Genomic DNA, 16165 nt, shown 5'->3' with positions numbered 1-16165 from the left:
TGTGTACCGTCAAATTGGATCTGACTGGTACAGGAGGAGATTGTCCCTCCTTCTTCAGCAGAGCATCTGGTAGATTTGAACCACACACCTCTGGGATTGCAGTGCAGTTTCCTACCACTAGGCCACCAGAGCTCGCCTGTTTTTCTTATCTATAAAGTGAAAACAATACCCACCACAATTACTTCATATTCTTTTTAAAAAAAAAAAAAACAACAAAACATTTCTAAAACTTTGCTAAGGTAAGGAAGTGCTCTATCTACATAAAATACTGGCCAGTCTTGTGAAAGGACCCCTGGTGGTGTAATCATTAAGCACTCTTCTGCCAGATGACAGGTGACCAGTCCAGGCTCGGCAGATCCAGGGGGAGGAAGGACTCTCACCATCCTCCCGTAAGAAAAGATCACCTTGTCAGGACGAGTCCAATCTGTCCCCCAGGGTCCTTCTAAGTAAGAACTGATTTAACAGCTTCGTGACGTTAGCCAACCATCTAGAATTACCAAGGCCTCCAGAGCTAGTGGGAAAGGTTTCCTCTGTCAGCCTATATATTCATTATCTCACTCACCCACCATCCCAGGCCAAATTGGACTTGTTTCTGGCTTGAAGTCAGAAAACTGTGAGAACAAGTGTTTCGCTATGTTTATTTTTAATACTTAGGAGAAAAGATAGTGCCAGAATTTTTTTTAAAAAAAATATTATTCCTGAAATGTAGAGAAGAGAATCTCAAATGGAATTATCTGACCAACACTCTGCAAAATGTGCCACCAAATTTACAAATTAAATCTAGCTTTCCCAAGCACTCAATTTACACCTAAGATTATGATCTTATTTCTTTGGAATTACTTTTGAAGACACCACATCTTCACAACTCAAACTCCTGGCCGTCACGACCAGTGGACCCTCTCCTGGGTTTCCCAGGCTAGAAACGACAGGAAGTAGAGTACTCCCAACCTCCTGTGGATTCCAACTGCCAATGACACGGTATTTGGGTTGGCAGTACAACTTGCTACAGACCACTGCTCCCCAACTCTCAGTGTCTGACATGTCAGAATGTCAAAGAATCTGACGAAACGTGAAGTTTTGTTTAAACCAAGTTCCAACAAGACATTAGTGCCTGGTCCGTGTGGTGCCGTGCAATGTCACTACAACCTGGGATGACTGACACACACACGAATAACTGTCTGTGTGCTTACTTCTTGACCACTGCAATGTTTTTAACAGAGACTTTGCTGTTGTCATTGTGAACCACTAAGTGGTGGTAATCGACCCATGGCGAACCTTCCAGGGAGTTTCCACAGGCAGTTTAACGGCCCACCCTCCTCCTGTGGAGCAGCTGGTGGATTCAAACCTCTTATCTTTGGGCTGTCAGTGCAATTCCTTAACACTAGGGCACCAGAGCTCTGCTGAGAACTGAGATAGCCAAGGCATTTTAATCAAAATATTACAGAGAAAACATGTACTGTAACGGAAGTAAAAATATTTGTCAAAACAAATTATGCTTGTATACCACATTAAATGTCTTACACGCTACATAAATGATATAAAGTGTAAAAATGTTTACATTCTGCATGACATGTTTAAAACTTCACAAGAGTGCTTGCTTCGGCAGCACATATACTAAAATTGGAACGATACAGAGAAGATTAGCATGGCCCCTGCGCAAGGATGACACGCAAATTCGTGAAGCGTTCCATATTTTTTTTTCCATATTTTTTAAAAAAAAAAAAACTTCACAAGAGCAACTGGTTTCTCTCTCCCCTGCACATTCTCAGACATTAGCTTAAAGAAACAAGCACACGCTTTACCTTGCATCCTTCACAAGCGTGAACTCCATAGTGGAATCCGGACGCCACATCCCCACAGACTTTACACAGCAGAACCATGCCGCTGAACTCTGGGACAGAAACAGACAAAGTCAAAAGCCACAGAAACACTACTGAGTGTATGAAAACCATTTGCTTTCTTTCAACTCAATACTGTGTTCAATTTGGAGTACACGTTTTTTAAAAAATCTACCTTTATAGAGATTAACATTAAATTATCAAATACAAGATATCATTGTTTTCTTTTAAATATGTCTTCTGAACTGCCAAAACTACATTAAGGAACTGGGTTTTTCCTTTTTATAATAGTTTTAATTTTGAACACTGAAATTTTTTAAATCTCAAGTTGCTTTAAACCAGACATGCCACTGGAACTATGAAAACCACCCTTACAGGGCAGAATTAAGGAGTGAGGCAGAGAAGCCCAACAGAAGATGCCTAGGGATGTTCCAAGGCACATGTCCCAGCCAAACACGGCAGTCAGGCAGGCCCCACTGGTCCTGGCCTGCTCCTGCCCCAGCTCTTCTGACCTTCACATGGAGCCGAAAACCAAAGCCCACTCCTCGGGGGTTCTCTCAATCCTGTGTGTTCCCTAATCCCAGGTCCCAGCTGTGCTTTATGAATGAACCCCTGCTACAGAGAAGTACTCTTTTATGGCTAAGAGTCTATACCAGACACCCAGAATGAAGGCATCTGTGAGAATGTGTAAGAGGCAGCCTCCTGGGGAAACATGGTCAGGAGAGGGCAGACCCACATGTCCCGCTCTGGGACAACAATCAGCTGAGCTGTCGAGAGGATCTCAAACCTACGTAGCAACCTAGGATTTCCCAGAGGCCGAGAAAGTGGACTTCTAGTGGTCCTCTGACTGAAAGGCTGATATAACAGCAGTGGCAGCATTTAGAACAACGTAAAGGAACTTACTTGTCATCCCACTGTGACTCTTTGTCACCCCAGGCACGCTTGATTTGCTTGTTTTCACAGAGCAGTCAAGTCGATCATTCTTCAAGATGCCCTCAATACTGGCGAGCTCGGCAATCTTGGGATTGCCATTGTTATCGGAGTTGGAGCTGTTTGGAGAAGAGGGGACGGAGGAGGAGGACTGGAAGCTGCTGTCGGAGCCCTCGCTGTGGCACGAGGCAGGGCTCGAGGCAGAGCTGGAAGAGCTGATGTAGGCGATCACACCCCCTGTGACAGGAGACAGGCAGTGAGACCCACAGCCCGGATTTCCACCCGGCAGATTCAAAGTCACTCATTTCTGAAACGGCTACTGGCAGTAAATGCTTGCTTAGGGCCAAAGGAGAAGGACCTTCCTTATTTCCTGCTCCCCTGCAGCTCAACACACCAATCATGTCCGCTGATCTGAAGAGGGAAAGGCCTTCCATAGCTGAGCCCAAGCCGATGCAAACCTCAAGGTTTTCCTCTCCTGATCTTGTCCTGAAAAGATGGAACGCTGTTCTGAGTGGCCACACAGCTGTGAAGTCGGCCCTGGCCATTTTATACACCCAGCACCCAAATAAAGCAGATGTGACATCTGGAACTCTGGGCAAAGGAACAGATCTTAAAAGCCGGGAGCCTGTAAGAGCTGGCGTGCCAAGACCTCTCTGTGTGATGTCCCCTGAAGATTCCCATGCCGAGCTACAGACCGCCAGGTCCGCACTTCCTCTTCTGCCCATCCTGCTGTTACATGTGCAGACACGCTGCTCTCTAAGGTATCCAGACAGAGAGTTTGTTCTTCCATCTCACAAATTACAGCCAACATGGCAGAGGCATGAAGGGAGAATCAAAGCTCAAAGACTAACCTTAGGTTCAAGTTAACTCGCTCTGCACAAAGCTACCAGAAGCAAAGCTCAGCTGGTTGCTGAGGGTAGACGCCACCTCACAACAGCCTGGAACACAGGAAAGGCCTCTGTACACCTCCCAAAGCCACCACTATCCCACAGATGGGCAGGGAGGTTCAACCATTGGTTAACAGCTGAGCGCTTAACCAATGCACCATCTCAGTCCACGCAGTGTAAATCCAGTGTCTCTTAACTGTCAGTCTCTGGACGTGTAGAATGCTGTTCAGTAACAAGCCTGTGGCTTATAGAGCTATTTTCATCTAACAGCACCAGAAGTCACAAGGGACAGGCCAGAAGTGGAGCTTCTCACCACAGTCTAGGTGACTGAAGTGCACAAGAAGTGAGGAAACCAATACATTCCCTGAGTGGTATCCGCAATTAAGCATTCACTCCGGAAACTTCTAAAAGGAACTGCCTCTCCAATCTTATTTTAGATAGAGGCTCACCTAAGTAAGTAACCTGAAGCCCTAACTAAATCCCCTTGTCCCCCAAAATGAGGAGCCAGAAATAAGCTCCCTTGCCCTTATATATATGAGCAGGAGCCAGTGGTAATGAAGGGAAGTGGAAGCTACACTGAAGGCATTAGCAAAAAGTAAGACCCCAGGAATTGATGCGGTACCAAGTGACTTGTTTCAATTAACAGATGTAGCCCTGGATGTGCTCACCAGTCTATGCCAGGATTTTGGAAAACAGCAGCCTGGCTGACAGACTGGAAGAAGTCCACATTTGTTCCCATTCCCATGAAAGATGATCCAACAGAATGTGGAAGCTATCAAACAATATCATTACTATCACATGCAAGCAAAATACCGCTGAAAAGCATTCAAAAACGGCCTGAACAGTCCACAGATAGGGAACTGCCAGAAGTTCAAGCAGGCTTTAGAAGAGGCTGTGGCACCAAGGATATCACTGTACTGCAGATGTCAGATGGATCCTGGCTGAAAGTAAAGAATATCAAAAGACTGTCTACTTGTGCTTTATTGACTACGCAAAGGTGTTTGTGTGGCCCATAACAAGTTGTGGCTGACACTGAGAAGAATAGGAATCTCAGAGCATTTGATTGTGTTCATGTGGAACCTACACGTGGACCAGGAGGTTGCTGTGCGGATGGAGCAGGGGAGCACTGCATGGCTTGGAATTGGGAAGGGGGTGCATCAGGGTTGTATCCTCTCTCCATACCTCTTCAATATGAACGCTGAGCAAATAATCCAAGAAGGTGGACTCTATGGGGAGAATGTGGCATCAGGGCCAGAGGGAGGCTCACGAATAATGAGCATCGTGCAGATGACACAACCTTGCTTGCTGTAAGTGAGAATCTAAAGCACTTGCTGCAGAGGATCAAAGAACACAGCCTTAACTATGGACTACATCTCAATGACAAGACAACTCTGAACCGAGACGACATCATGAGAGATGGAGACTGAAACTGTCAACAACTTCATCTTACTTGGATACACAATTAACACCCTTGGGATCAGCAGTCACAAAATCAGGAGACATACTGCACTAGAAGTCTATAGTTAGGGGCCTTTAAAAATTATTCAGGAGTGATGATGTAAGTTTGAGGACTAAGATGTGTTTGACTGAGGCCATGGTCCTTCAGATCTGAGAGCTAGACAATGACTAAAGAGGACAGAAGAACTGATGCCTTTGAGCAGTGTGGTGTTGGAGAAGAGCACTGAACATCCTATGAACTGCCAAAAGTACAAACAAATGTGCCTTGGAGATGGTGCAGCCAGAGTGCTCTTTGGAGGAAAAGATGATGAGGCTTCACCTCACATACTTCAGGCTTGTTGCTAGGAGGGGTTACTCCTTGAAGAGGGACATGATGCTCTAAAAGGTGAAGGGTCAGTGAAGGAGAGAAAGACCCTCAACCAGGTGGACTAATACGGTGACTGCCGCAATGGGCTCTAATGTGTCAGGAAATGTGAAGATGACACAGGATAGGATGGAGGTCAGATCTGTTTTTCATAGTGTTGCTAAGGGTCATACTTGACCAGATGGCACCTAACAAAAACAAAAATAGTGCCCCCCCCCAAAAAAAAGGGTAATATGTGCATTTATACACACAGGTGAAGAATTAGAAGTCACTTTTTTTTTTAATTTTATTATTTTTGTGTGCGTGTACCGTCAAATCAGATCTGACTGGTACAGGAGGAGATTGTCCCTCCTTACTTGGCAGAGCATCTGGTGGATTCGAACTGTTCACCTCTGGGATTGTAGTTGCAGCTCCTTGCCACTAGGCCACCAGAGCTCCCCTAGAAGTCACTTTTAATCTGTCACGTAGGAGACAACCCAGAGATGGAGGCTGGAACAACTGTGAGGAGTGAAGTGCGGTCAGCACCTACCTCTCAGGACACTGGCTTACGACCCAGCACATAAAGCAGGTGCCCACCAGGAAAGAACTCTGGTGCTGCAGTGCACTGTGGAGCAGACTGCCAGCCCGAGGACCAGCAGTCTAAAACCACCAGCGAGCTGCTCCATGGGCGAAACGCAGGCGCGATCCTCTCCTAAAGACACAGCCTCAAAAATAAGTGGCGGGTGCTATGCGTGAGGACTCGGGAGCAGTCAGTGTGGTTCAGTCTTCTATACCGAGAAACACAGAGGTGTCTGTCAAACACAGTTTCCTGCTGACGCTAGGTGCAGTCAAAGGACGTGTGCCGGCCTTCCCGCCTCTGCCATGCTCGGTCCATCCTGATGAGGCTCTTCTTGCCCTGCATGACGTTGTTTTCCAAAGCCTGACTCCTTCCTCACAACACACCCAAAGCAGGAGAAATGAAGCTTTGCTAGCCTTCCCTCCAAGAAGCAGTTCGGTTACATCTTCCGCAAGAAATATTCTTTTGGCTGTCCAAGATGTATGGTTTCACCAAAACCGTAATTCAAAAAGGCATCGGTCTTCTGTCATCCTTCTTCACTGTCCAACCTTCAGAGGCACAGCAAACGAAAGTACCATAGCCTGCATCACAACACCTTAGCCTTTAACTGACATCCTTACTGCTTAGCACTGTAAAGCTATCCTTGACAGCAGTCCGACAAGCCCATTCTAGCAACATGCCCAAAGTCTAGTAGACCAACGAAGGTCTGCCATCTTTGCCTCCAAGGAGCACTCTGGGTTCACTTTTCCCAAGATATACTCACTTGTTTTTTGGCAGTCTATGGGATATTCACTGTTGTCCAACACTACAACTCAAAAGCATCAATTCTTCTTCTGTCGTCCTTACTCACTCTCCAACTCTCAGGAACAGCAAGTAACTGAAAACATCATTGTCTGCCTTAGACTTCAAACCGACACTACTGCTCTTCAGTATTTCGGAGCGGTCTCTGACAGCAGACATGCCCAAAGCAGGATGTCTCCTCATTTCCTGACTGCTGGTAACGAGAGTGTTGACAGTTGATCCAAGAAAAGCAGAATCATTGACAACCACAATCTTTCACCATCTGTCATGATGCTGCCTACTGGTTCTTGAAACTGAGATGTAGTCCATATTAAAGGCTGCACGCTTTAATCATCTGCAGCAAATGTTTCGAGTCCTACTCACTTTCAAAAAGCAAGACTCTGTCATCTGCCTAACACAAATTACTGATGAGTCTTCCTCCAATCCTGATGCCACATTCTTCTTCATAGAATCCAGCTTCTGAGCAATTTACTCAACATACCTTTTTCTCTTCTTTTCTTTTTCCTTTTTCTTCTTGTGTACTGTCAAATCAGATCGGACTGGCACAGGAAGAGTTTGCCCCTCTTCCTCCAGCGGAGCATCTGGTGGATTCAAACCGCAGGCCTTTGGGACTGCAGTGGAGCTTCTTGCCACTAGGACACCAGAGCCCCCCTCAGCGTACATTTTGAACATAGTTGTTATGAGCCATTGAGTCACTTGCAACTCATAGTAACCCTATGCACAACAGCGGGAACCCTGCTCTATCTTGAGCTAACCTTACTGTCTGACACACCTACCCCGTTACCCCAGCCACTCTGGTCAAGCCATCTCATCCAGGGTCTTCCTCTCTTGTGATTTCCCTTCATATTTCCAAATATGATGTCTCTCTCCAAGGACTGGTCACTCCTTGCAACAGTCCACAGTATGTCAGATGAAGACTCAGAATCCTTGAGTTCAAGGAGCAGCCTGGTTTCACCCTCTCTAGGATGAACCTGTATGTTCTCCTAGCAGTCCATGGTATATTCAATACTTCTCCTAGCAGTCCATGGTATATTCAATACTCTTCTCTAGCACTACAGTTCAAAGGCATCAACTCTCTTATCATCTCTAATCATTGTCCATCTTTCTAATGCATAGCAAATAATTGCGAAGACCATAGCCCAGATCAGGTGCACATTAAGCTCCAGACTGACATTATTGCTCTTCAGTACTCCAGAGAGGTCCATGACAGCAGATTTTCCCAATGGTTCATAATCAGGAAAGATGCATGCCAGGGATGTATCCTATCGCTATACTTTTTAAACTATATGTGGAACTGATCATCCAGGAGGCTGGACTCTATGAGGTGGAATATGGCATCAGGATTGGAGGAATATTCATCAACAACCTGAATTATGCAAATACTAAAACAACCTGAGTAGGACCTGAGGCATTTGCTGCAGAAGGTCAAGGACTACAGCTTTCAATATGGATTAAGTTAAACATCAAGAAAACAAAGATTCTCCTCACTGGGCGGATTGGTAGCATCATGACAGATAGAGAATAGACTGAGACTGTAACATTTTCAGTTTGTTTGGCTCCACAATCAATACTCCTGGTACCAGCAGCCATCTCTGATACACTGTCAATCCATCTCATTGAGGGTCTTCCTCTCTTTCACTGACCCTCCCACCTTTCCAAGCATGATTTCCCTTTCCAAGGATCGTCCCCTAACAATAGCCCCAAAAATATGAGACAAGAGCTTCACCATCCTTGCTTCCAAAGAGTCTAACTTTCATATACACAGAAAATATCACCTTCAAACTGGCACTGAGGCTCCTTAGAGACGTTCCTGACAGATTACCCAATGTTTTCTTTGGATAACTTGGGAGCACAGTAATTCACACTATCAATTTCAGTTGCTAGCCAATTGTTACATTTTTCAATTGTCCTACACAGAAAATAGAACCACAAAGAAAAACGTTTTTCTCAGTCCCAAATAAACTCCTGGAGGAATGTCTCCTGACTACATGTCTTTTTCCTGAAGTAAAAGGTACTACATTTCTAGTACCACAGGCACAAAATTCACTTCCTAAAATCTTGAGACAAAAGATGAGTGGCTTCTTTTCTTCCTCAGAAGCAAGTCTTTCATAAGACTATGTTCAGAGGCATTTATGCCCACAAAGTCTTCTGACCTTGGCTTAAGGTCAAATGGCTTCAGAACTGTTGGACAATATCCCTGGGAAATGAAAGGTACTGCATGTAACTAATCACCCAAAATGGAACTTCCTGTACAAAAGCTCCAAAATCAAACCTAAAAAAAAAATCTAATTCCAATTTCAGGAGTACATCATTTACAACAAGCATTCCTGTCAGGCATCCTGGAGGCAGAGATGACCCACCTAGCAAAATACCTGAGGTTGAATTAAGTATATTACCATCTTCTCCTGCTAGGAGAGGGCCATCATGCTTGGAAAGATGGAGGGTCTGCAAAAGAGAGGGAGACCCTCAACCAGACGGACATGGTGACTACATACAGCAGTGGATTCCAGTATGTCAGACATACGGAGGGTGGCACAGGATAAGACAGGGTTCAGGCCTGTTGTTCACAGGATGAGTCACAGTCGCCGGCTCCTAACTTGCTAGGGAGCTGGCGGTTTAGTCCACGGGGAGCTGGGCTGTTCTCTGCCAGTGCGAATCCACCAGCTGCTGCTGTCGAGGAGAATGGGTGAGCCTGACAGCCTCTGAAAACCTGCAGCTGTGAGTGGGTTCCAACTAGACCGCAGTGACACGACCTACCAGCATGCAGGCTGGCAACCCAAACGGGGTGAACGTTAAAGGGCCTCCAGTAGTGCGGTCTGTGACCAGCTCATCGTGCAAAGGTTGCAGGCTTGAAAACATCCGGTAGCGTCCAGAACCAGTCCTGAGAATCTGCTTCCATAAAGATTAGCCAACCCTACCCAGAACCAGGAGGTCTGGGAATGACTATGCAAAAGATTATCTTTTCATTTCCTAGATGGTAAATAATTCCTCCTCTTCCCAGCCAAGAAGGGAAAGTGAAAACTGTTAAGTCACTTGAGTACCTACTCGTTTCCAAGAACAAAGTGATGTAATTTCATACATTTCCTTCTTACAGCTATGGGAATGAACTTCCACTACCCCATTTTACAGATGAGGAACTCAGAGCTGGAGGAATGGAGTGACATAGCCGCTAAGTGGCAGGACAAGGGCCAAAAGCCAAGGACACTCAATTTGAGTGCAGCTGTGTCCTGTCAAGTCGGGATCAACAGGCTGACGTTCCGGCAGCTTTTCAGAGGCAGTAAAAAGAGACTGCTCATCTTTCTCCGGTGGAACAGTCGGTGGATTTGAACCGAGTGCCTTTACCACTAAACCACCAGAGCTCCCTGATTTCAGAGCACAGACTATTACTTCTTCCTGAGAAGACTCGAGCAAGTAAGTCACTGAAAATGATACTCATTATAACAGGATTATTAAGGTGCTTTTGCACGCACAGTTTTCTGATGATAAAGCGAGAGGTAAAAATCACCAAACCAGCAAATTCCAACACCTCCAGAAACCAGAAGAACCTACTTCTCAGGCGCCCCAGGATAAAATTAGCTGAGGCACAGCCCTCTCTATTTTAAGCTGAAAGAGCCCCTGGAGCTGAGCCAGGTTCCCAAGCTCAGGCATACCCAGTGGTCAACGTGAGCCAGCCCAGAAGTCGATATCCAACCCTGGACTGGAGGAAACGCTTACTCTCCTTGGACACATGGGGGTTTTCACCCCGGTTACAGGCTGGCCGGTCATCAGAAGCCTTCCACTCCCACTGCCCACCATCCTGGAACACAAGACTGGCTTCATGTCACAACTCTAGATCCGCCTTGTTACTTAGAACAAAATACTGTCTTACCATCAAAGAGCCTTGGCATTTCTGGGTTTTGGTTTGTTTGTTTTTTTTAATCCCTTTTAAAGTGGAGTGGAGAAGTGATGAATACAATTCATATAGCAACAGAGCAGAGCTAACGGAAGCAGTAAGCTTACGGCGGTGTCCTACATGCCAGGGCGCCAAGGAACTGCCTGGTCCCTTCTCTGAAAAGCCTTCCATGCCAGCTGGTAAAAATCAACTCTGAACCCTTCACTCCAGCACCGTCGGAGCACATTTCACAACAACAACTACACACTGCTGAGGGTCACACAAAAGCACGAGGTGCAAACATCAGGAGACGTAAAACACAGGCAGAGTGCGTCAGAGTGGAGTCTTAATGCAAATTATAAAATGTACCATGCTGAGAAATTCTGAAAAACAGAACGAAACCACAAACCATCCTTTCCTCCAGCTGACACTGCACACCACAGGACCTCCTTCACCACCCCAGGGGACAAGGTGTCAAGTTCTACATCATCTTTTGAGTGCTATGGGCGTTTCATTACATCACAGCCATAACAGTTTGTGCTGACAGGTGAATCTTCAGGTTCGAAATCTAATGTCACCACTCATTTGGCCAAATTACTCCCATCTTCTTAGCCCCTGACTCTAGGATGATGGCCACAGAGCCATCGCTCACTGAGGACATAGGAGCAATCAAGGCAGTCACTCAAGTTACAGAAGGTGCTCGACACATCCTAGTGACCACTACTGTCCTCAAACGAGACGCTCACAAGAACACGCCAACTTTCTCTCCTTCACTCCCAAGTGTGAGTGACCCAGTGATATCTTTGTATACTCTCATTTCCATATTACCTTCTTAATTCCACAAGCGTAATCAATAACCAACTTCCTACTTAATGATATTCTTCCCATCATTTTGTTTTCTCTCTCAAAGTGAAAATGTGTTTACCCTGACCACTCACTAAATGTTTTCTTTCCAAGCTTGGAGAAACAGAGTAAGAGCATAAACTTGTAAAAACAATAGAGAATTACTGAGGGAATGTTTTGTTTCTAATTTCTAGAGTGTAAACTGTATGCATGTATGGGAAATTTGTGCTACAAGTTAGCTCATTCTTCAAAGAATCTGGCATCCAAAATCTTTTTAGAACAAAAGGTATCACAAGTGAATGTCCTCTTCCCACCTCACTACTGCACATATCTGTTGTTGTGGTTGTCGTTCAGTGCTGTGAGCCCACTACACCGCATAGTGACCCTGTGAACAACAGATGCGGACCTCGTTCTATCCCATGCATTCTCATCATCTGATCCACTTGAGCCCATTGTTACAATCATCCTGTCAATCATCTCATTCAGGGTCTTCTGCTCTTTCGCTGACCTATCACCTTTCCAAGCATGAAGTTCTTTTCCAAGGACCAGCCCCTCCTAACAACACGCTCAAAATATGGGAGATGATGTTTCACTGTCTTTGCCTCGAAGGCACAAACCTGGTACACTTCCTCCAAGACGTATCTCCTGTTCTTCTGGCAGTCCATGCCACCACCACTCTAAGGCACTGGTTCTTCTTTATCCTCGTTGTTCAATTAGTCGAGGAGAAGCTGGGGAGCAGAGCTGTGAGCCAGCTTTCTCCCATTCAGTACCCTAAGAATTCACACAGTTCCATCCAGATGTTCTGAATCATAAAAACGTGACCCAAGGATCTTATGAAGCTAGAGATTCTGGTTCTCTAGATCTGATGGCTAAGTGGTAAGGAGTTTCACTGCCAACTCAAAGGTACATGGCTCAAATCCACCAGCTGCTCCTCAGGAGAAAGCCAGGTAATCTCCTCCCGTGGTCTGTACTGCCTCTGAAAACCCACTTGAAGGTCAGCTATGAATTAATTCCCACTTGATGGTCTACAGTAACTACAACAACAATGTATCTAGAGTGGAAATGCAAATTCTAAGCATGGGTCAACCCCACTTAACCAGTTCTAAGAACAGGCAGAGAAATGCTCTAAGAAATGAAAGGAGAGCTCCAGGAAATGGTTATGGTTCAATGGTTAGTGAATGGTATGCGGCTATCAACCACAGCATGGAATCTGGCCCCACCCCAGTCAAATTCTGGAAGCTGATATAAATATTATTTACCTTGGACTGATGATAGCCAAAGTTGTCAATACACTGAAATTTAAGAAAGTTACAGGTAGAACTATTATTTGCAAAGGTGCTTACTCACAAGAGGGGCTTTTTTCCTTGTAACCTCAAGATCCATTATCACAGAAGCTACCTTGCTCAGAGGAGCAGACATGAACACTCTACCTCCTTTCTGCTCTCCTGTTGTAAACACATGCAACTTCCATGTGATGGCCTCTTTAGTGACAGGCTTTCTCTTTCTTCATGCTCTGTTGGTTATTCTGCTTTTTAAAATACCCCAACCACAGTAGTAAGGAATACTGGTGACACCGTATTTAACAAAAGGTTGTCAGTTCAAATACAGTAGGTGCTCCTTGGGAGAAAAATGGGCTTTCTCCTCCCTTTAATGAGACTTAAGAGCCTCAGATACTCAACAGAGGATGACTGAGAGACTCCACCCCACAGCACAACGGCTCTATAGGAGTAAAGCACTGTCCAGCATTCCTAACTATAAGAAGCAGGTGAATGGGATGCAAGCTTTGTTCAGTCATGAATTAGAGCGCTGTTCACCATGAATTCAATGTTAATGAGTTCAGTGTAATGAAATACATAAAATGCAGTTGGAGACGGATCTGTTGATGAAAACATTGTGACCAGCTGCTCAAAGAAGTCAGGGGCTTTTCCTAGGAACACTTCAATGTTATGCAAACGTGTCCTTCCTAACAAAGCAGTCTTGGAAGTAGTGCTGTATGGTGCATTTTAGCAGCAAGGATGGTAACATCGCACACTCTGGGCATGTTACCAAGAAAGGCCCGTCTCTGGAAATGAACATTGTGCTTACAAAGGTGGGGGGCAAAAGACCACAACCCTCATCAAAATGGACTGATATGGTAAATGCAGTAACTGGCGTAAGCACAGCTGAGATTATGAGATGGAAGCTCAAGCTTCCATCTGTGCTATCCTGGGTCACTACTGAGTCAAAAGCCAACTCCACAGCCCCCAACATGGGGGTGTGAACCGAACCCTCCTCAACAAATCCATCGCAATCACACAAGTTGGTCCCACCTTTACACTTGATCTTAGCCAAAAGGCCAAGAAGCAATGGTCTAGCTTTTAAATAACTAGAAAAACTACAAGCCCTTTTTGTACTTGTCCTTGTTGTTAGATGCCATCAAGCAAAATAACACAGCAACTCAATGAACAGATATGAACCCTGTCCTCTCCTCATCATCTCTGACATACAAGACCCTAATACTCCCGTCACTGTGTCAATCCATCTCATTGAAGGTCTTCCCTTAAGGGAGCTCTGGTGGGCTAGTGGCAAGAAGGTGCACTGCAATTCCGAAGGCACACAGTTCAAATCCACCAGATGGTCCACTGGAGAAAAGAGGGGCAATCTCCTCCTGTGCCAGTCAGAGCTGATTCAACAGTTCACAACAAAGGTGGGGGTGAGAGGGAAAAAAAGCAGTATGTGTGCACAGTGTTGGATAGAAACACCATAGAACTAAGAATGCTCTCTGCTGTCACCTGAAGGTCTTCCCTTCTTTCACTGACCCTCCAAGCATGATATCCCTTCCCAAGGGCTAGCCTCTCCCAGCAGCATGCCCAAAGAGTATGAGACGAAGCTGTCATCCTTTCTCCTGGGATTCCCCGGGCTGTGCATTCTCCAAGATTATCTGCTCTTTGTGGCATTCTGTAGGTGCTCTTCTCCAACACCACAGCTCAAAGGTATCAATTCTCTTCTGTCATCCTTATTCACTGTCCAGCTCTCAAATGCATAGCAAGTGAGGGAAAAGACCATCACTTCTTGCACCAGAGTCACTCAAATTCATCGCCAAAGAGCTGACCCTCCACTGGGTTTCTGAGGCTGTAAACCACACAGGAATAGTCTAGCTTTCTCTGGCTGAGCTGGGGGCTAGCACAACTCCCTGTGGCCTACACCCTAACGTAAGGCTAAACGAGGACATTACGCACTTGTTCTGAATCAGACTTAACAAATCTGACTTAATGACATACTTACAGAGATAAGCATGTCTTATAAAACCAAACCCCAATGTGGTAGTTACTTATAACAGGGTCCGAAGTCCAAAAACAAGGGGCATCCAGGAACCTGGTGATAGTGAAACCATCACAGGCATCTACAAAAAACACCCAGGATGATAAGTGATCAGGAAAATAATCCTGAGCGAGGACCTGGAAACTGAAGGACTTTTAAAAAGTAAAGATATCAGGAGCTCTGGTGACCTAGTGACAAGAAGCTGCACTGCAATCCCAGAGGTATGTGGTTCGAACCCACCAGATGGTTTGCTGGAGAAAGAAGCGAAATCTCCTCCTCTTATCAGTCAGATCTGATTTGACGGCGCACACGCGTGCGCACACACACACTTTAAAAAGGTAGAGACACCAACAGAGACAAAATATTACCAACTGTAGCTCTAAAACACAAGATTAAGATGTGTGAATTCATACCCCAGGAAATGATGTTTCTAACAAAATGGGTCAGTCTACCTGATGAGGTTGCAAGGCTCAAAGAGTTCATGTTCAAGGCAAAAGAGGTGAGAATGAATTAGCCTGTAAGTTCCCATACTTTTTGCATTTTAATTTTTTTTTAAATCCTCAAAAAAAAAAAAAGAATACTTTCGCCTTTAGAAAACAAACTTTATTTTCACATGGCTTTGGAAACCTATACCATTTTTCTAAAGTAAAAATGGCAACTGGCTTTTTCTCCGAGCTCTGTTGCTTGAGTCATGCTGCTCCGTGACATGGGCTCTATTTCAGACTCATAAGACACAGGCGATAGGGGTACAAGGGTAATCACTTGGGGGGCGGACAAATTCGGAGAGCACAGTCCTGTCCTGGTGCAATGCTTCTAGGAAATGTAACACACACACAAAAATATTTACAAAGCCACAGTTCTCTTGACGTGGTTCAAGAAAGGACGGAAATCCAGGAGCTTTAAATAAAAAAACTGGTTTCAAAGAAGGACGTCTTCTGCACTGTCCTGGAGTCACCTGCGATCACGTGGGTCGCCGTGACCTTACGTGAACTGCACGCTCCCCTCCAGCTGTGACCCGTTTGCAGCCAGATTCCCTAAAAAACGGGATTTCCTAGCCATTTTAAGCGACAAGAGGGCTTGATTCCTTCCGGGTGGGGGTATTTTTCGTTTTTTTCTAAAGAATGCCAAGTTCAGCCGCCCGAGGTCTCCCCGCCGCCCGGGGTCTCCGCCCGGGGTCTCCCAGCACGCCCAGGCCCGGCGCGTGGCGGTCACCCCGGGTGGACGCTGCACTGCGGCGCCCGGACGCGTCCTCCTCCGCAGTGAGCGGCCCCGCGGGGGCGGAGGGATCGTGCCGCGTCACCGCCCGGGGGTTCCAGG

The 16165-nt window shown here is 45.7% G+C and overlaps 1 protein-coding gene across 1 annotated transcript in view; it reads right to left on the bottom strand.

Moving 5' to 3' along the window:
- NR1D2 (nuclear receptor subfamily 1, group D, member 2) overlaps window positions 1–16165 on the bottom strand; it is a 34901-nt gene that overhangs the window by 17938 nt on the left and 798 nt on the right. Inside the window, exons 2-3 of the mRNA XM_006883347.1 lie at window positions 2742–3005; window positions 1803–1891 (exon numbers count right to left, since the gene is read on the bottom strand). Coding sequence (XP_006883409.1) covers window positions 1803–1891; window positions 2742–3005 — 353 coding nt within the window. The remainder of the gene's footprint in view (window positions 1–1802; window positions 1892–2741; window positions 3006–16165) is intronic.

Source organism: Elephantulus edwardii, unplaced genomic scaffold, assembly GCF_000299155.1.
Source record: "Elephantulus edwardii isolate Elephantulus edwardi_28Jun2011 unplaced genomic scaffold, EleEdw1.0 scaffold00027, whole genome shotgun sequence".
NCBI lineage: Eukaryota > Metazoa > Chordata > Mammalia > Macroscelidea > Macroscelididae > Elephantulus > Elephantulus edwardii.
The sequence above is the reverse complement of the archived record's forward strand: the minus strand, read 5'-3'. Positions and strand labels throughout refer to the sequence as shown.